The 22,182-nt window shown below is 39.4% G+C and overlaps 1 protein-coding gene across 2 annotated transcripts in view; it reads right to left on the reverse strand.

The window, feature by feature from the left end:
* The window catches only part of ANTXR1 (ANTXR cell adhesion molecule 1), a 213,916-nt gene that overhangs the window by 134,616 nt on the left and 57,118 nt on the right, over nt 1–22,182 (reverse strand). For both annotated transcript variants that reach the window (XM_019718386.3, XM_074332096.2), the window contains exon 9: nt 10,241–10,301. In XM_019718386.3, coding sequence (XP_019573945.2) covers nt 10,241–10,301 — 61 coding nt within the window. The remainder of the gene's footprint in view (nt 1–10,240; nt 10,302–22,182) is intronic.

The following is a 22,182-nucleotide window of genomic DNA, read 5'->3' on the forward strand; positions in this document are numbered from 1 at the left end:
TACCAGTCAGGGTCTAATCCTTTTTATTTTCTGAGGATTAATAGGTCAATGAACAAAAAGATGCTCAACATCGTTAGTCATTAGGGGAATGCAAATCAAAACCACCATGAGTTATCTCTCCATAGTCACCAGAATGGCTATAACAAAAGAGATGGACAATAAAAAATGTTGGTGAAGAAATTAGAACCCTCCTACATTGCTGGTGGGGATGTCAAATGGTGTACCTGCTTTGTAAAATAGTTTAGTAGTTCCTCAAAAAGTTAAACACAGAATTATCTTATGTCCCAGAAATTCTACCCTTAGGTATATATCCAAGAGAACTGAAAATGTAGGTCTACACAAAAACTTGTAGATGTACGTTTACAGTAGCATTATTCATAACAACTCCAAAGTGGAAAAAACCCAAATGTCCATCAACTAATGACTATGATATTTTTACAATGGAATATTATTCACCCATAAAAAGCAATCAATTTTTGACACATGCTATTAGATGGACGAATCTTGAAAACATTATGCTAAGTGAAAGAAGCCAGACACAAAAGGCCCTATATCGTATGATTTCATTTATATGAAAAGTCCAAATTAGCAAATCCATAGAGAGAAAATAGATTAGTGGTTATCAGGCCTGGAGAAAGGGGGAATAAGCAGTGATTGCTTTGGGTTTCTTTTTGGGGTGATGAAAATATTCTGGAATTAGAGAATGGTTATGTTTGTACAACTTTGTCAATATATTAAAAACCATTGAATTGCAATTTTTACAAGGGTAAATTTTATGGGATGTGAATTTTAGCTCAACTTCAAAAAAAAATTCAGGTTAGTGAATACTTTGGTCTGTTCCCTATTTTTCTTTTTTTGAAATGTGGAACACATAATTTTGAGATGACCTCAGTAAAGACTATCATTCACTGTACCTGGAAATGAAACATCTGTATTTTCTCCATTTGCTTGGGGCACCCAAGACTTTTCTGCAAAATTATTGTTAGTGATATTTCATCTTGGAGTTTGAATTTGCTCTCCTATCAGATGCTTAATATAACATCTAAAATATAATATAGAGACTGATGTATATTAAGTACTTTCTGATATCTGAATTATTCTAGAACTTTTAAAATTGTATAGCTATGTATTTGTAACAATTTTAGTAAGGTAAATAGCTTGCATATAAAGTATATAACTTGATAATTTTTGACATATGTATACAATCATTGGGCAATACCACAATCAAAATAGTGATCACATCCATCACCTTCAAAAGTTTTTATGTGTCCCTTTGTAATCTTTCCCTTCTGCCACTCCCCACCACCCCTGATTGGCTCTCTGTTGTAGATTTATTTGCATTTTCTATAATTTTATGGAGATGAAATCATATAGTCAGTAATTGTTTTTCTAACTTCTTTTACTCAGCATAATTATCTTAAGACTCATCCATAATTATTTTGAGATTTATTCATAGGCCATTCCTTTTTATTGCTGAGTATTGTTCCATTGTATGGATAAACCACAATTTGTTTATCCATTTACCTGCCGATAAACATTTGAGGTGGTCACAGTTTTTGGCTTTTCAAAAAAAGCAGTTATAGACATTTGTGTGCAAGTGTTTATCAGGACATAGATTTCCTTTTCTCTTGGGTTAATACCTAAAAGTAGAATGGCCAGGTCATATGGTAGGTGGGTACTTAATTTTTTAATAAATTGTCAAAACTGTTTTCCAAAGTGATTGTGTAATTTTAGATTCCCACCAACAGTTTATGAAAGTCACTCCTCCAAATAGAAATATCTTTAAATAAAAAGGAAGATGAAGCAGAGAATTAAACAATCCACCCAGAAGAGGTACCTAAGGGCCAGGTATGAGTGCTTTGAAAAACAATGAAAAGGAAAGTGATGACACCACTATTTTATATTGCTTAAATGTGTCTATTTTAAGCATCTAATTTCCAAATGGTAAACACGAAGCCTAAAACTACCTTTCTTTTGCGTTACCTCACCCAGTTTTATTACAAACTGTGGAAAACAGCACAGTAGGAATAATACAACTGCTTCTGAAATGACAATGTGCAGAACTAATTATAATCTCCTTCCATTGCTGGAGTACTAAAACTTCAAATGCGGAGCAGTTGGCAGGTTGCATACTTGATTCCAATTAGTCCCTTCCTGGAATACTCATTTACATAGTATACTATGAGCTGTTAAGTTTTTAGCCAACTGAATGAGACCACAGGAAAACTGTGCAAAAGGATGCATTTCCCAGAGAGGAACTAGACTAAGCAAGGCCAATCTAACAATGAGTCAATTCTTCTAATTATACAGAGGCTAATCTGCAAAAATATTTAATTAGGAACTTTTTAAAGGAGTCTATGTTAGAAAGAAAGCAGAACTATTTTAATGCAGGTAATGTCAAAGGTGCTATAAGGGCTCTCCACACAGCAGGTGACTTCCTACATATGGTAGAACAATGGTTATAAACACAGTGACAGAAGCACCATGTGAAATGGCAACCGTATGCTTGGCCTGAGTATGACAATAGGGAGTTGTGAGGAGTACGGTGCAGGGAAAGAGTCCGTACTTCTTTTAAAAGGAAGTTATTCAGTCTCCAGTAATTATTATATCGCAATAAATACAGGCCCAGTGTTGTTAAGATCTTACTTTTCAAGACAAGATGAAAATCAAAATTTTTAAGTGAGATCAGAGTTTTAAAAGTTAGCAATAAATTTAACGCTGCTTAAAAAAATAAAAATGCAGTGTGGATCAGAAAGAACATATGTGTAGACTAGAGAGGGCATGTAGGCTACCAGTTTATAACATTTGGTGGTGGTTTCCAGATCCATTGCCTCTTCTCCTAAGGACGTGCCTTTGTCAATGCCATTCTTAAAGGATGGAATTGGAACCTTGGCCTGAACTTGGAATAGGAGGGCATGGAATCAGCTATCTTGACCTGGCCATGGGATGGCTATTGATGAACCTTAAGATGACATCGGCATTTTTCGTTTTTTGTTTTTTTTCGTCAGAGGCATTCTTGTTGGCTATCAAGATAGCTATGCTTCTCCTTGTTTTTGTCTTTTCCCCCATAGGTTTCCCTAAACCTGCTTGTATGTGCAACTGGCTGTTTGAACCCAAGTTCAACATTTTACATTTGTCCCCTTAAGTTTCACCCTGTTATGTGCAGTTTAACATATAAAGATTTGTGTTGGATCTCAGTCCTGTTGTCCACCCAATGCATTATCTCTCTGCCTCTCTCAGAGCTCATTTTACTGTCAGAACCATGGCTGTTGTTGAGTTGTTGGTGAAAGCCAGCTGAGATCATTGTCTTAGGGGAATGCAATTGTCAGCATAGTGTCTTGAGCAGATAGATCTGGGTGGGGCTGCATAGCAGGGGCTGCACTGGGGGCCAAAGAAGGGGAGTACGGTAATTCACAGAGTGAGGGGAAGGGGCTGACAGGAGAGGTTTTTGATGAAAGCAAATTCTACCTTTTTCCCACAGATCTGTCCGGGGCTTAGTCCCCCGTGTTATACTTAGAAATATGAACAATCAGTTATTTCCTTGTTTACTTTCTCTCCAGCACATAGTGAGTTAACGAATAATTTTGCAAGTACTCTGAGCTCTATCAGTGGTCTCTCCAATTTTCTTTCAGTAGAGAAACCTACAGGCATGTTTTTCTCATCTAGGTATAATGTTACCAACATCATGATTCTCACATTGACCTTCAGTCCTCATTAAAATGACATTGATGATAATAAGGTCACCTTGTTTTGTATAACAGTTTATGCTTTTCAAAGCACATTCATCTAAGTCCCTGGGTCATGGCAGTAGCCTAATGAAAATCACAGAGGGGGCCTGCCTATGTCTACTTGACAGGACATAGCCATGGACAATGAAATGGGCTCCAGTACTTCATTAAAGCCGTGCTTACTCCAGAGAATAATAATCAGCAATAGACCTTCAAGGAAACCCATGGAAGAACTTTTGGTGGAAGGATATATTTTGGAAGTTTCATTTTCTTCTTAACAAAGTTAACTCTCTAGTCAGTGTGTTTTAGCTATTATGATTCTAATTCAAGAGAGGTACAAGCTTGCCTTTTCAAAACCTAGGGCTAGCTTCCATCGCTATGTCTTGTATTAATTTTTCCTTTATAAGAAATAAAGAAAATAGAATTGAATAGTCTACTCCAATACAGTAAACTATTGTTTGTCTATAAAATATGCAATATTTCACATAAGCCAAAGATTTAATAATATTTAAAGAAAAGTTCCTTGAATTGAATTTGCAAAAGATTTGTCTGTTTCTACCAAGCAAATAGCTCTTGAAAAATTTATCAGTTGAATTGCAGTAACTTAAAATTATTTTCCCTTTGTTTAAAATAATTTTTTATTTTTCAATTACAGTAGACATACAATATTACATTAGTTTCAGATATACAACAGTGATTAGACATTTATATAACTTACAAAGTGATCACTCCACTAAATCTAGTATCCGACACTAGACATAATTTTTACAATATAATTGACTATATTCCTTATGCTATGCTTTTCATCCCCATGACTATTCTGTAACGACAAATTTGTACTTCTAAATTCCTTCCTGCTTTTCACCCACTCTCCCAATGCCCTTCCTATCCGGCAACCATCAAAATGTTCTCTGTGTCTATGAGTTTGTTTCTGTTTTGTTCGGTTATTTTGTTCTTTAGGTATTACACATGTAAGTGAAATCATATGGCATTTGTCTTTCACTGTCTGACTTACTCCACTCAGCACAATACCCTCTAGATCCATCCATGTTGTTGCAGATGGCAAGAATTCATTCTTTTTTATGGTTGAGTAATATTCCATTATATATATATATTCTATTTCTTCTTTACCCGTTCATCCATTGATGGACACCCACGTTGCCTCCATATCTTGGCTACTGTAAACAATGCTGCAGTGAAAATAAGGATTCACATATCCCTTCAAAGTAGTGTTTTGGGTTTCTTCAGAATCCAGAAGTGAGATTACTGGGTCCTTTTCTTGTCTCTTGTTATAACTTTGTTTTAAAGTCTATTTTGGCTGGTATAAGCATTGCTACCCTAGCTTTTTGTTTGTTTCTTTCCATTTTTATGAAATATCTTTTTCCATCACTTTACTTTCAGTCTGTGGATGCTTTTCAATCTGAAGTGAGTCTCTTATAGCAGCATAAGTAAAGGTCTTGTTTTCTTATCCATTCAGCCACCCTATTTTTTGATTGGAGCATTTAATCCATTTATGAGGTATGAAAAAAACTACAGTGAATGTTTAAATAAAAAAAGAATGTATTACAGTAAAAGACACATTGCCATTAATCCCCCTCAAAATACTCCACCTCGTTTTGAACACACTTATCCCATCTTTCTTGCTACTTTCTGAAGCAGTTCTAGAAGTCCTCTCTTGTGAGTGTCTTGAGTTGCACTGTCGTGGCTGCCTCAATGTCCTGAATTGATTTCAAAACATTTACCATTTGTTGTCATTTTGACTTTGGGGAAGAATGAGCAGTTGCACGATGCCAGATCCAGTGAATAAGGTGGATGAGGACACATTGTAATGTTTATATTTGACAGAAATTGCCATTCCAGAAGTGAAGTGTGACACGGAGCCTTTTCTCTTAATTGTTGATAGATATGTAGTTATTGCCATTTTATTATTCATATTTTTTATCTTTTTTTCTTCTTCTTAAAGAAGTCCCTCTAACATTTCTTGTAATTTTGGTTTGGTGGTGATGAACTCCTTCAACTTTTTATTGTCTGCAGAGCTCTTTATCTGTCCTTCGATTCTAAATAATAGCTTTTCTGGGTGGAATAATCTTGGTTGCAGGTCTTTCATTCTCATCACTATGTCCTGCCAACCCCTTCTGGCTTGTAAAATTTCTGTTGACAAATCAGCTGACAGTCTTAATGGGAGCTCTCTTGTAAGTAACTAACTGCTTTTCTCTTGCTGCTTTTAAGATACTTTCTTTGTCTTTAACCTCTGGCATTTTAATTATGATGTGTGTTGGTGTGGCCTCTTTGGGTTCATTTTGTTTGGGACTCTGTGTTTCCTGGGCTTGTATGTCTATTTCCTTCACCAAGTTAGGGAAGTTTTCCACCATTATTTCTTCAACTAGGTTTTCAATTCCTTGCTGTTTCTCTTCTCCCTCTGGTACTCCTGTGATGCGAATGTTGATATGCTTGATGTTGTCCCAAAGACCCCTTAAACTATCCTTGTTTTTTGGATTTTTTTTCCTTTTTGCTGTTGTGGTTGGATATTTTTGGCTACCTATCTTCTAAATCACTGATTCAATCCTCTACTTCATTTAATCTCATCTAATCTGTTGATTCCCTCTAATGTATTCTTCATTGCAGTTATTGTATTCTTTATTGCTGATTGGTTTGTTTTTATGTTTTCTATCTCCATTTTTATGTTTCCTATCTCTTTGTTGAAGTTCTCCCTGAGATCACTGAGCATCCTTATAACCAGTGTTTTGAACTCTACGTCTGGTAGATTGCTCATCTTCATTTTGTTTTGTTTTTTCTGGAGCTTTGTTCTGTGTTTTTCATTTGGGACATATTTCTTTGTTTCCCCATTTTGGCTGTCTCCCTAGGTTTGTTTCTATGTACTAGGTAGGGCTGCTATGTCTCCTGGTCTCAGAAGACTGGCCTTATGTAGTAGGTCTCCTGTGGGCCTAGTAGTGCAGTCTCCCTGGTCACCTCAGCCAGGTGCTCCAGGTGTGTCCCTTGTGTGGGTTGGGTGTGCCCTCCTATTGTAGTTGAGCATTAGTAACTGCATGTGAGTGGGAGGGAGTGACACTTGCTTGGGCTGATTGGTTGTGAGGACTGGCCATGACTACAGTGGAGGAGCTACTGTGCAGGGGCTGACACTATAGAACAGGATTTGCTTTAGCAGGGCTCTGATGCCTGCCCAGTATGCCCTTTTGGTGTGTCTTCCTCGGAGGTGGCTAGGTGGCTCTCTGGCTTGGCCCTAAGATGGCCACTGGGCGTGCCAGGCCTGAGGCCTCCTGGGAGGGGACCTGCTGCAGGCAAAGTTCAGCCACAACCTGTGCCCTGCCTGGGGCTACATGGCATGAGCCACAAAGTAATCTGCAGATAGCCGCCACCCACGCTGGGTTTGGAGGTGTCTTGAGAGGCCAAGCCTCGAACCAATGCTGGCTGTTGCTAGTGCCAGGCTTAGGGCTGCTCAGCCAGAGGTACCGGACGTGCCCAGGCAAGATGCTGCTTGTTTGGGGTTTGTGAACCTTTCAGAGATTTTAGGAAAGTCTGCAGCATGAGCCAAGATAGGCCATTTAGATGGAAAAGCCACTGGAAGTGTATTGGGTAGGCCCACAATTTGTGTGTGTGTGGTTTCTCAGGGAAGCACCAGCATGGGGCAAACAGTGTTAGCTAGGTTGATGGAGCCTTAGATATGGTGCCTCCCTGCATTTGTATTTTGGTAAGGGGGCGGGCTCAACAAAGAAACAGTGGATTCTGCCAGCTGCCAGCACTTCTTTCTGGGAGAAAGCTGCCCTTTCAGCACTTGCCCTGAAGCCAGACAATTCAGTTCCTCTCTGTCGGTCCCTGGCATCTTCAAGCTGCTGCTCCAGCACTGGAGCTCGTAGAGAGTGAGTCCATCAGCGATTAAGTCCATGCACAGACCCTTTAAGAAGAACACCTGGGACTCCAGCCGCCCTCCATCTCACTCAGCCACAATCTCCTCTGGTTTCACAGCCAGAAGTTATGGGGACTTTTCTCCTTGACACTGGACCCTGGGCTGGGAAGCCTGGTGTGGGGCTGGGATTCCTTGCTCCTCAGGAGGGACCTCCACAGCTGAGATATCCCTTCCGATTTTTAACCACCATATGTGGGTGTGGGAGCAGCCCATTCCATGTCTCTGCCCCTCATACCAGTCTTGAGTTGGCTTCTTCTGTGTGTCCTTAGTTGTATGACTTCTGTTTAGCTAGATTTCAGGTAATTTTCAATGATGGTTGTTCTGTAGTTTAGTTGTAATTTTGATGTCGTTGTAAGAGAAAGCAAGCACAGTGTTTATCTACTTCTCCATTTTTTCCATAAATACAACTTTAAAAAAATTATTAATGCATATTTATCTTCTTTTCTTGTACTTTCCTTGGCTTTAAAAAATATCTTTTAGTTAATTATTTTTCTTTTTCATTTAATATGAAATATATTAAAATCTATGAATTTGCTAGATTTGTAGACACTGATATTTCTGTGCCATGTTCATTTTATATGTGTGGTCTTTTTATTGTCTTGAATACCTCAAAGGTAGATAAAGGAGATTTAGGTTTAATAATTTTTGATTCAAGAATTATTTAGAAAGATATTTTTCTATTTTCCAAGTTGAGATTTTATTTTTATTTTGTCTTTGTTCTTTCTATCTTTGGCTATTAATTTCTAATTTTGATTCATTTTATTTAGACAGTTCAAAGGTACGATAATTTCTTAAGGTGAGGTGAAAAGAGGTAATAACAGTCAAATAGGCAAAAAAGCAGTGCACCGTTTGTTGGAGGACTATCTGAATCAAGACATTCAGTCATCATTTATTGACCACCTGTTAAGTGCCACATACTCTGTTAGGCAGTGGGAAGTGGAGAGAAATAAGATTCTTTATCTGTCCTCACAACACCTACAGGGGGGAAAATTGATCATGCTAATGAATTAACAGAAGTGTATTCATTGTCTTTAGACTCTGATTCATTATAACGTTGCGACGCATCCAGTTAGGATTGCCCAATCAGAAGTCTGGGTTTTCCTCACAACTGGGATAATTGTACAACTAACGAACCTCCCTGTTTTCTAGTTATTTTATAGTGAAGGAACTATAAAAGTTGTGGCAGCAGATTTATCTTGAAGCTAATGAACCCCCATTGAGGCTCCTTACTGCAAAGACCCCATCCAAGGCCCTGGCACTGGGTTCATGTGGTCACATCGTCATGAAATTTGGAAAGGTAAGATTTTTCAATTATTTTTTCTTAAAGAGGTTCTCCTGGATCTGTTCCTGTGGCAGCCATATCTGTGCCTGCCATCAGGTGGCAATTCATTTAAAGGTAAGTCGATAACATTTGTTGATGGCTTTTTCTTTGGGAAATTTACACATATCTCTGATTAGTCACAAAGTATTGTTAATAACTTTATATGTTTACATATATACTTAATGTTTTGTTGTTGGCACATATTATTCAGTACATCTAAATTCTTGGAAGTCTTTCAGCTGTTCTAAAACATAGCCAAGAAACTGGAATGAAATGTTTAAGGAATTACTTCATTTATACCAATAAAATTTTCCATAAAGAATCAAAATGGATAGTATTTGAAAAAGCCTGAACGTTCTTCCTCAATGCTTACAGGGTTGCATGATGTATTTCCTGTGATAAATTAATAATTGGCATTTGGTGTTTTGGGAGACTAGAAAGGTGGTATTAACAATGACTTCTCAATGGTGAAAGATTTAAGCTTCTGGAGCGCACACATTCATGGGGAGAGACTTTATCCTTCTGTATCTCCAGCACCTAGGACAGTGCCTGGCATTCAGTAGTTCCTTAACAATACTTTTTAAATAAATAAAACAGTGATAGAAACCTGTCAGGAATTATACAAAAAGAGCCAGCGTGGTTGAAGTTTTAGGCAATCTGTTATAATACAAAACAATAGCAAGACCTCAATGTGGATCAGTTAGAAAAAATATTGTGACTCAGAGAAGGATGATGCTTTTTATAAGCAGAGATTTCCTATATTAATGACAAAATTACAATGATCCTTTACTTGGATCAATGGTCCTACACAATTGTGTGAGGACTGGTAGATTGAACAATTAAAATCAATACAATAATTACGGAGAGAGGCGAGCACCAATTAAATAATTACATATATCAACATTTCAGGGTGGCCTATGATCACTGTGATCGTTTGGTATCTGTGAGGCTGCCATGAGGATGGACTATTCAAAGCAGGTGTTGGTGGTGATGTGTGGGTATCTGGTATTTCTGCAAAACTCTCATAATTAATCCCATGAAAACAGAGAGCTTGGACAGACTTTTTCAGTTTCAAACAACTGACATGTTGCTTCTTACTTTTCTTTTTTTCCTCGAGGCAAATTTATTTAGCAATTTCTATTCCTCTTTCCACCATCACCCTTCCTGCCCTGCCTCCCCTCTTCCCCACCAATGAAGTAAACAAGGGATTTGAACTCAAAATATCAGCATCTGTATGACATCAATTAGTACTTAATTTCAATTTACCTCCTGCACATATAGTGGATGGTTCAGCTGCCAGAATTTCAATGCAGGACTTCTTCAAAATCTAGGAAGAGAGGAAAGAAAAAAGTCAAAGCACGGCTCATTTTGTTACAACAGAGAAGTAGTGCTTTGATTTTAGTTACTACAATAGAAAAGTTCAAGGACATTATGTTGTAGAGGGTGGGTGGATGGGGAGTAACATCTTTACTGGTGTCATGAATGTCAACCACTTAATAAGCCAACATTGTGTTAGATGCTTCTCGATGTCCCAAAGGCAATAAGAATTATTCATTCATTTGTTCTTTTGGCAGATGTTTATTGAATCTGTGATATGGAGAGGTTTGATAGCTCGTTGGGGAAATTGAACTTATACTTGAAAAGATAAATAACAATGGCTGGTCATATTTGGTAGGCGCAAGGGTGAAGGGGCAGATGGTGGGAGCTATGGAATTTCTGAGGGGAGATCACTGCAGTCTGGTATACTGGGAAAGACATCACAGAAGAGGTGGGTGCTGAGGGTAGGACTCAGTCAAGTGGAGAGGAGTAAGAGAAAGATTGGAGTCCAGAGAGGGAAGGACATGAGCAAAGGTCAGAAAGTAGAAATAGCTAAACCTCTTTAGCTGGAATAAAAGGAGCTTGAAAAGCAGAGAAAAAATAGAGTGACAACAGGTAAAGCCGGAAAGCAGGATGGAGATGGTCAACGTTCTAGAGGGTCATTTTCAGGTCACTATACTCAGAATTCCCTTTTTGTTGGAAAAGTATGGAAAGCTGTGATGGGAGAGGGCTGTGAAGGCTGCCTTGTTGTGCCCCACTCCTCAGGAGGACCCCCTAAACCTTACTTATGTGGAAATGTAGTCTTCCTCCACAAATGAGTCTTGTAGGTTTGAGTGGACAGTGCAGGGGAAGCTCATGACCACATAGGGAGTCAATAAGGAAGGCTTCTTCTGTCCAAAGCCAGGTATCTGACTGGTGGGGTTTAAACTTCTCTCCACCACTTATGAATCTTATTATTGAACATTGATTATAAAGTTTCAACCGAGCACTTTAAACAAGTATAGGACACTGAGTTGATTTACCAAGCAAATGCAGTATGTTTATTTGTACCTTACTTAATTTGGAAATTGAGATGGTTCAGAGGGCTGAAGGAAAACATTTCTCTATTTATGAAAAGGGTATTTGTTAGGAGAATTAATAGTGAAATTATAAAATTTAAAGTCAGTAAAAGAAAAAGCATCTTTTCACATTGGGATATACCTACTTAATTGCATTGATGTATTTATTTATACATGCTACTTTGTTTCAGCTTAAGTGACACATACATTGTGAGTTACAATCAAATAAATTACAAAAGGGGAGGATATGGATTAACGGGAAAATAAAGTGAAGATGAGATAAGAATGAGACTAGCATAGACAAAATATACTGTGAGAAGCTAGCTTATTTCCTTGCTAGGAGTGGCTCATAGATTTAGTTCTAAGCTCCCTAGTAGCAAATGAGGACAGACAATATTTATAAGAGTTTCAGTCTATAGAACAAAAACAAGCCAGTTTCTCAGAAGAGGTAATATTTACCCATTCCAGAAAGAAATCTGGGCGTCCTCATAGAGAAGCATTGTGAAAGGAAATGAACAACATATTTCAGAAAATCTTTGTCTGATGTGCAGATGACGAAAACATTAAAATCTATTCATTGAAACAGGTTCTCTCACAACCATGTATTTTAGGTAACTATTTACCTGAAAGTCATCAAAAGCAGTATTTCTTTTTTTGACAGTTCTACAATTCAGATTGCCAGTTACCTTTCCTGACATTGCTTCCCACTCTTGTACAATTTAAAGGTGTTTTCATACTTGGATTCCACTATTTGTTTTCAGCTTCTACCTGATTCCACAGTAGGAAGCAATTGGTTCCTTTTTGGTCAGCATTTGCCTTCTTTCCTTAGCCTATGGCTTACCAGCCACCTTTGCCCTCAAACAGGAGCAGCCTCAGTTTCCCACTAGTCCCCAAACCTGTTCCAACTGTAGAATGATTCGCATCTGGTGCTCAGCTCTTAGTCAGTGGTCTTCACACAGCTGACTCTGGGGACCTGGTGTCACCACTAGTTCCTGAGTTCCCTTCATTGTCATTCTGACTTGGGATCATCGTTTACCCTCTTCCCCCAATTTACTGTCATTGGGCCACCTCAGCCAGTGGTTGCTGTAACTGAGGGAAGTAGCCACCCCCTTCAACGTGTCATCAGGCACAAGTCTCCAGACAGGCCACACTGGGAGCAACGGCATTAACCCATATGGAGAAACTTATTACATAGTGGTATTAGAACAACCACAAAGCTATTTTTTGATGTTTTAAATAAAATTCCTAAGGCATTTGACATCCCTTAATAAATCATTTTTATCATCCACAACAAAAGATTTCAAAGCAGTTTAAGAATAAAAATTGAGCTATTGGATCTCTTCTGTCCTCATCTCCAACTCCACCAAAACACATAAATGAAATATTTTTACCCATGTAAGTTCTTGACTCTGAATCAATGTTTTTGAACCAACTCTAATACTTAACCAGGGGTCAGTAAAGGAAACACCCGTGAATCTTTGACCACAAAGACACACCAGCAAGGTTTGTCATAATAAACACATGCTGTATTATTCTCTCAAAGTGTCTGCAATTAGCTGATAAATCTAAGGAGTGTATGAAGGGCCAAAAAATGTCAGCCAAGCGCTGTGATTCAATCCAGTAAAAACACAGCTTTCCCAATCTTAACTTAAAACATCTGGAAGGGATGCATTGCAGCCAATAGAGTAAAATTTATCAGTGAGGGGGATGGGCAGGATTTGTCTGGGACTGTGGCTTCTGTTAGTTTGAAATGTCTGGTTTCAAAATGTCTGGTCACAATGGCACTGGGTGGATTTGGGGGGTTCCCTTGGTTATTAGCTGCCCAGACTCTATGATAATTAGCCTGTCTGAACTTCCCCAGACATCAGATCAACTTAGGGACTGAAGACTGGGTGGGGGTGGGGAGGCAAAGGATCCATCCCCCACCCGAGCAGCGGCAGCCATGGAAGAAGTGTGGACACAGCATTGAGGAATCGCTGAAGGGAAATCACTAGGTAGGATGGAAGGGACTCACACAGGGTCAGGCTGATATCAGAGGTGAGAATATGACTGGCCTCTAATGGCGTCTGGCTAAGAATACCACATGCCTCAAGCATAAGCCAATGTGAGGAGTTGGGTCCTGGCCTTGGTTCTGTACTTACCTGACTTACGGTCATTGACAAAATCCATTAACTTTTCTGAACTTCAATTTTGAGGGGCAGTTTAACATACTGAGTAACAGCTTGGATCTGGAATCAAATTGCTTGGGGCAGCTCATTCATGAGCAGTGTAACCTCAGGCAAGAAAAGTACCTACTGCATGAGGCTGTTGAGTTGAGAAGATTAAATGAGATAGTATAGGTAAAGCCCGTAGCACAGTGCCTGGAATCTGATAAATATGTCCTTAGTTAATGGTAGCTATTATTATTAAGAACTTGGGCTCTGGAGACAGATAAAAATAGATTTGGGCTCTGAGTAGATTTATGTTCCAATCCAAACTCTATCCCTTACTAGCCATTTGGACTTGGACAAGTTATTAAAGCACTGGGTCTCAGTTTCCTTTTCTGTAAAATGGGGATAAGAAAAAAACCTGACCTCAAAGGGCTGTGTGATGGCAAAATGAATAATAGACATGAATGCACAGATAATTAGTTTGTCAAGTCAACTGGACTTAGGTGGTAAAATCATATTGGAGAGTGAGGAAGAAAGTGAGATTCAAGGAAATCTGACAAGGTTTTCATTTACAGACAGAACAAACAGATATGATTGATTAATAGATATTTAGTCAACAACCTGCGCTACCAGCCAGCACATGCCTTTCATGAAAAGAAGGCAGCAAGAAATGTTCTCAGAACGAGAACATAGTAAAGCACGTAGGAGAATGACATGTATTTGGTTCTCAAACCACTGTTGCTGTCACTGTAGTTTTGTTATTGCTACTACTACTACTGCTATTACTCTCAGACAAAGACGATAGCTCATATATGCTTGTATCCCATCACCCACCACTGGCCTTATGCTTAATTTGCTGAAAAAAACTGAAAGATGGTTAATAGTTTTTTCCTGCAAGCTTAAATTGCTGAAAAAAAAAAAAAAAAAAGAAAAACCTGAAAGATGGCTAATAATATTTTCTTGCAACCTTTCAGACAGATTTCAAAAAAAGGATATATGGGAAAGCATGTATGAAATCCAAAAAGAACTATATAAATGTGATCTGTTGCTACTGATATGGTTTCTTTTGCTCATCTCCTTGTTTTGTTGGGGGAGTAAGAGAGGCAGCAGATGTGTTTATTTTCTTGGACTCTATAATAATCTAAGGTCCTTTTTCATATAGTTCTCAGTTTATACAGACATTTCTCCAGAATCCTTAAAGAATTATAAATATTTGCATAGAGTTATTAGGAACCCCTCCCTCACCATAGGCACGCTTAATTTTATTTTTTCCTACTGTGTTTCCCCCAAAATAAGACCAGGTCTTATATTAAGGATTGTTCCAAAAGATGCATTAGGGCTTATGTTCAGGAATATCATCCTGAAAAATCATGCGAGGGCATATTTTCCGGGTATGTCTTATTTTCGGGAAAACACGGTAATTGCTCTGCCTCCTTTCCCAATGAACCACCAGCTTTTATTTACTTGGCCGTTTCCTGTTAGAGGATTTTTGTGAGTTAATAAAAGACCGGGCTCTCTTATGCATTGATAGCATAGGGCCTTTTGCTCCACAAATCTTTCAGAAGGTCTTCCAGAGCATGTTTCTTAATGTCTTCTTTGTCGTGAAGGGCGTATTCTGCGTTTAAGATGTCTTGGGCTTGAAGCAGGCTGGCCCATGATGGTTAATTCTCTACTGACCAATTACATCTGTCTAGTTCTTGAAGACAAAACCTAGCAATTTTCCTTAACCTCATTCTTTCTGTCACTCTCCAAATCCAATATGGATTTTTGTCACCTAAGTCCTGGTGATTTTACCAGTGAAATAGTTCTATATCCACCCACGTGTTAGTATAAATTACCATCCTTCAGAGGACTTGTCCTGGTTTATAATTATATATTTTTTGGATTGTTTGGTCATTGTCTTCCTTTTTAGACTATAAACTCTACAAAAGCAAGTTTTGGATTTGTTTTTACTCACTGCTTTATCCACAGTGCCTAACCTGGCACATAGTAGGCACAAAAGAAATATTTATTGAATAAATAAATGAATAAGTGGCACAGTTTCTGCATGACCTCATAAACTGGTATTATAGCCTGTTATGTATTGGTCTCCCTTCTTCCCTGTAAATATAATCTTAGGGTCTTTTGAATACAAGACTATATACTGCATCTTGTAACACCTCCCTCTTCTTATTAAGCACATCATCTTTGGGGACTACCTTCCCAGGAGGCCTATTTCAACATCTCCCCATTTTTTTTAATGGCTTATCTTTGTAAACAAAATGCTGTGGGTCTAGCATGTCTCCCTGTCTAACATCTAGAGTGGCCTGCTTTGTAAAAGGTCTTGACACCTTTACATGGCAAAAATGTAGGTCTGTGTTTGGTGGGGTAGGGCTCAGGCTTCCACAGAAAGGCCACATGTACTATTACAGGTGATGGCAGAAGGCACATTGGATAAGCCTGGGGACCAATGCTTTTAGTTTGAAAGGCCAGGCAGCTTGGGACACACAACTGGCTCATCCATGCCTTCAGGACTGTCAATGTTTTCCCCATGAATTTTGAAACTACAGCAGGTCCTCTAATGTTATTTTGTTCAACATCGTTTCATTATAATGTTGATGAGATGCTGTAAAAACTTAATTCTTGTTTATATCAATTAACCTATGGTAAAACTGGTTACAGCATATGTCATTTCTCTGCAGTTCCAAGAACCTACTGATGACATTAAGTGAGCACTTAGTATATTTGTTCTCTAATAAAATTTTTAAAAAAATCACCTTTCCTAACTAAATTTCACTCTACACTTTAAACCGTTAGCCACATCTATTGTTAATTATCCTAGACCCATGTCAGTTCTATGGAGTCTGAACTTACAATAAAAATTTACCATTATGCAGATATCTCTCTGGGATTCATATATAATTTTATGTATGCTCATACATTATACCAAATAACATGCAAGAAACATTTTTAAGGGTTTACTGAATTGTAGACAGTAAAGCTTATCCTCAAAACATGCGAAAGATTTTGTCTGAGTGGGGGGCACCCAGCTCACTTAAATAAAATGCTATTCTTCTCTTGATTAGTTTCACACTCAGTGAGAATCTAGTATGAAGGCATAGGACAAAGGAGGTTATGAATTGAGGAAATACACTTTTTTCCACAAAACCACGTTCCTCTTCTGTTTTCAGAAGGAAAGCTCAGATAGCTGTGAACTCCAAAATGAGCTTTATTTAGTAAGATGAGCTTGTTGACCTCCTGAGTGAATATCGGTGAAGTCAGTGGGAGCTGACCCCTGCGGAGTTTCACTGGATTTTGTTCTAAATTCTGTTGTTGCTTTTACAATGGATCGTAACAGATTCTTAGATATAGCAGGAGGAGCTAGGGGAGTGGGGATGGCCTGAGGATTAACTGAGCATGCCCTTCTGTGATCTTTGCAGTCTCTTCAAGCTATGGGAATTTTTATTACATTTGGACTTTTTAAGAAGTCAAATAGAAATAATAGCTTAATTGAAATGCCTGGCTTAAATGTCTGCAAGGTTTGTCCAATTAATGACTGCTAAGGCAAATTAAAAAAAACACGACTTTCTGCTTAGTACAATTGAGTCTATTTCTGTTTCCAAGCTTGCTCATGCGCATGGAGCCCAAAATGCCATCTTTTATAGATACCATCTTGGAAAAGAGGGTGGGGGGAGGACTGAGGGGATTTCACAGGACACAGAGCCATAAAATTGCCACTTGTGATGCAGTGTAGGTCACGAAGGGTATGCAGCCATCTGGGATGCTTTACAATGAATACACGTAAATATGCACAGCACACAATGGGGCACCATGGGAAATACGACAAATGGGGCAGAAGCTGTGATCACACAATTTAGCATCTGACCCAGGGGAACAGCACAGAGCCTGAAAAAGTTCCAAGAGCCGAGCGAATGGTTCCAACCACTGGTGCTGCTTGAGTTCAAGGCAGCGAGAGTTCATAGTAGAGGAGCCACGAGAGCAGGCTCCACTGAGAACAGAAGACTGGAGCAGGGCTTTGAGACAGGATTCAGGATGGGGCGAAGGAGAAGGGGGCTCCCTCCAATCAAATAAACCAACTTATAAGAAGGGCTGCTGCTGCTGAAATGGCTCTCCCCTCTTTAAGCTCTGGAAAGGGGTTTAGGTCAGTAAAGAGAGGCACTTTCCAGGACTGCAGGAATGTGATGCAGACTTTGATCGGAGGGAAGCCCTGAGCAGTTCCTAGTGGGGTCTTAGAAGAGTAGGTGGGAGGGGAGGGAAGGCTTGGAAGGCCGGTTTCGCCTTTTGTCATAGCTTTGCTAGTACCCGGGCCATATCAGAAACTAGATTTCTCTTACTTTCCCATGAGCGGATGGGAGAAACGGTTGTCATAAATAAAATTATATATATATATATATATATATATATATATATATATATATATATATATATATATATACTATGGAATAGATTTACTCTTCAGTTTTGCTGATCTTACAGCTCCCTTGATAACAAGGATGTTCATACCAAAACTTGCAAGAAATCCTTGCAAACATGGTTGTTTGCTCAGTACTTGTTGTTGATCAAACATGCACAAAGCTCCATGCGCTGACTCACTCTTGCATTAAGAGGAAGCCCGATGCAGGCTCAAATATTTATTCGAGGGTAATGCTCCTAGATGGAGATGGCTTGGTGCCTGTAACTGGGTTTTCCTCCTCCTAGGCAGTGTGCCTGGTTCCAGGCACCGCCCTCTATTGCACACGAAGTGGGACAGCTGGGAGGAGGAGCTGGCATCTTGGTAACCAGGCCAAGTGCTGGGACTCAAAGCTGCAGACCCATTTCGGTGTTATCTGAACCCTGCTTTCATGCAGGTTCCCGTTTCACTGCCTGCAGCACTTTTGAAAAGGCAATCAAAGACCTGGAGCCTGGTCGGACCTTTGCTTCATATTTTCACTTGAGAGCTGGCGCTGCTTTCACCAGTTGTGGTCAGTGGAAATTCCCTGAAAAAGCCACAGGAACAGAAGGCAAAGGACTAATTTCTTCCTTTACAGTTTTACTGGCAAAAAGGGCTACAATCTTCCAACCAAGCAAATTTTCTCTTATAATTTTATCAACCATATTCTGTGATAGCAAGTAGGAATATTGTCCTCTGAGGTGGAGTCCTGATCAAGTGTGGAAGGGAAGACGTTCCATTCAGCCTGTGTCAATCTGCCAGCTTCTCATGATGATGGGATTTCATCCACTGAGCAGAAACTGCGATTTTCAGAGGTGCTCTTCACTGAGTAGTAAAAGGGAAACAGCTCTCCCGCCCACTCACGGTGCACTCAGGTCAGACCACGTGGGTTTTGGTCTTGCCTCAGCTGTAACTATGTGATCTGCATCAACCCATCTCACAATTTGGGTTGTCCGGTGTCTCCTCTGAAATTGATCTGCTTCTTGGCCTCCCCGCATGAGTCAAGAGAGACCTGGATCTATTCTGGATCACTGCCCCCTGCCGTGTGGGCTTGGACAAGTTAGCCAATCTCTTTGAGTATCTGCTTCTGTAGAAGAAGTAACAACATCTACATGAAATTATGGTCTTGGGAATTTGATGAGATGATTGTGAAATAACTTGCATGATGTCTATCAAGCACATAAGAACTCACTAAATGGTAGCATTTCTTATGTTTACATTCCTAAGGAATCAGAGGTGGGAGAAGACAGAGGTTCTGGAGTCATAGAACTGGGTTCCTCCCCTCTCCCTATGAGAGCTGTGTGCTCTTGGGTAGGTTGTCTGGGCTTCAGTTTCTTCATCTGTAAAATGAGAATAAGAACATTTCCTTCACAGGGCTTTTACGATTCTTAAATGGGATGATATTAAATGGGGTAAAGGAACAATGTTTGGCCCCATATAAGGTATCAACGGTGTTGATTTCTTTCTGCCTTTTCCCTATGCCCCACTGATGGGAGACTAAAATGGAAAACAGGTGAGAGCACTTTGAAAAATAACACATTATAGAAATCTGACACATAAGGACTTCTTCCTGTAAATCGAGAGGATTGAGGAAGAGTGAAAAGACCAAAACACAGGAGTCAGATTGAGGAAGCAGAGACTCCGGGGACATGATGAATTCAGACCCCTGGGATCCAGCGGTGATTTTCCATTTCCTCAAACATTCACAGCTGAGTATTGTGGAAAGAGCAGGACCTGTGGAGCTAGACCCGGGTTCAAATTCCCTACTCTACCATTATGAGCAGGAAGGCTTAGGGCAGTTTATCCAACCCTCCTGCACCTCGGTTTCCTCATCTATAAAGTGGGGATAATGAGTCCTTCATCAGAGAGTGTTGTGGAAGTGCCTACCAGAGGAGCTGGTGCAGAGAAGATGCTCAATAAACCACAGTGATTTTTCTTCTTTACAGGCCTCATTACTGTTGACCCTGAGCGTTTATCAATTTGTCATTTAAAGAGTGTATGGATAAAGCACCATGATCTCTAGATTCCCTGGGAGTCTTGATTTCAAGCATAATCGTTCTCTTGTCAGACTCTGTATCTGGCTACAGTTTCCCACTGTCCTGACAGCAAAATACTATGGCCTTCAAGGCTCCACATGACTTAGCCTCTGCTTGCTTCTTCACTTCCTCTTCGGCCGTTCTCCGCTTTAAGTACCGCTCTTCCTACATCCTGCTATGCACCATCCTACGACTCTGCTCTGCCAGGAATATTCTGTCCATGCTCTTCCAGTGAATAGCTCCATTTCATCCTTCAGGTCATCTCTTCAAAGGACCTTGCATTCTTCGTCAAGTCCTTTATTCTTAACCTCAGTACTATAGCCTGTTATTTCTTTTATACTGTATATCACAATCTTAATTAAACATATTAACGTACTTGTTTTCATGTGTCCCTCTCACTAGACGGTAAACTCCACCAGCGCAGGGTCTCTGTCTGCTTTACTTATAATTGAATGGCCAGAGTCCACCATAAAAGGTTTTTAGTGAGTTCTTGATGAGCAAATAAATGCTAGTCCCTGCATCTTAAAAATAAGGTCATGATGGACTGAGAACTTTATGAACCATTTAAGCTTATTGAAAGCTGCTCTCCACTCTTATTTGGGACAATTAAGCCCAGTTCTATTTTCTTTTGAGAAAATGATCAGCCACAAAACAACATCCATGGGAACAAGCTGCAATAGATGCTTCAGATGGGCAAAACGAGAGCTTTCTTTTCAGTGTCCAGAAGGAGAAATGAATCTACTTCTTAAAAATAGTTAGCCAGCTTTTAGGCCATAATTATTTCTGTCTGACTTGAGAAAGATGAGCCCTATGCTTGTCCTGTTTCTCTGTCCAAGCAAACAAATTAACAACTACCACAAATGTGGGTTAAGTACTGGAAGGATGGAGACCACTAGCATAACTCCCAGATAAAAGCTCCTAAGAATGTTACCATTCAGCTAAAAGTTGGGTGTCTCATATTATTTTTTCCCCCTTTTTAGGAGACCATTTTGCTAAAATTTCTTAAACATCTTTGGAGTTATTTCCATTTGGGGGTGGGAAGCACTTTATAAATATCCAGGCTCAAGTTGAGCTTTGGTGAATTCCTTTGGTTGAAACATTTAGGGACAACAGTGATTTATGCAAATAAAAAGATTTAATTTATTTGAGTAGGAACCAACTCCTGAATGATGTAGTCACATGGTTCATAAGAACTTCTGAACAGATAAGAGTTGCCCCTGCTCAGAATCCAGCCATCTGAAGGCAGGACTCCTGCAGTAGCCTCATGACTGGGCTCCTGCCTCTGGGTCTCCAGTCTCCCTTCTATACACACACTGCCATCAGATTCTCTTCTTAATTATCACTTGTTAGATGCTCAAAATGTTTCAGTGAGTACATCCACTAAGTTGAAGTTAAAACCTCTTTCAAGGCTCTCATCAATCTGGTTCCAACCCAATGTCTCAGCTTATTTACCATTACTCCTGATTCCTTTACCCAAACTCTCCTACCAGACAGACAGGTATTATTGTCCTCAGTACATACTTTGTTCTTTTCCAGCCTTTGGGCTGAGGTCACATCTTCTCTTCTCTGGTGCCAGGAATTCAGATCTGCCCTACCTTCTCATGAAGGCTCCAGTCCAGAATCATCTACCTCTGAGCTTCCAAAGGATTGATGATCAGATCCAAATCCTGCTGTTGATCATGTTTTGCACCATTGGAGTGTTGTTTTATATGGTCATTGCAGTTGTTGTTGTTTATAATGTTAAGTATGCAGCACTGACCCCAGGAATTATTTATAGCAGGGATCCCTCACTTCGGGATCCATAATTGGGACAGATACTTCTCTATCCTTTCAACAATTTCCACTTTCCGGTTAAGGTAGTTTGAGTGGTTTCTGATCCTTATGAACAAACACATTTTGAAGAAGACAGTCACATTGTACATATTTAAGACAGGAATTCCCAACCTGAGGTGGAATTATTTTTCACAATTCTGAAAACTGAAGGTCACATATATCAGTGTCCTGAAAGTACATCTGGGACATTTATTGAAAAGTACAGATTTAAAAGAGGCAGAGTCCTGGGCTCCATCCAATACCCCCTACAATAGAAGCCCTTGAGGCTAGGGCCTGGGAATGAGTGTAGTAAATAAGAATTCCTGGTGATTTTTATAAGAAGATTTAGAGGATAGGGGGAATTTGACACTCATTTTTCTTATATGATGATGAAGGGACATGGAAG

The sequence above is a fragment of the Rhinolophus sinicus genome, chromosome 2 (genome assembly GCF_057876585.1).
Source record: "Rhinolophus sinicus isolate RSI-liver-muscle chromosome 2, RSI-T2T, whole genome shotgun sequence".
Taxonomy (NCBI): Eukaryota; Metazoa; Chordata; class Mammalia; order Chiroptera; family Rhinolophidae; genus Rhinolophus; species Rhinolophus sinicus.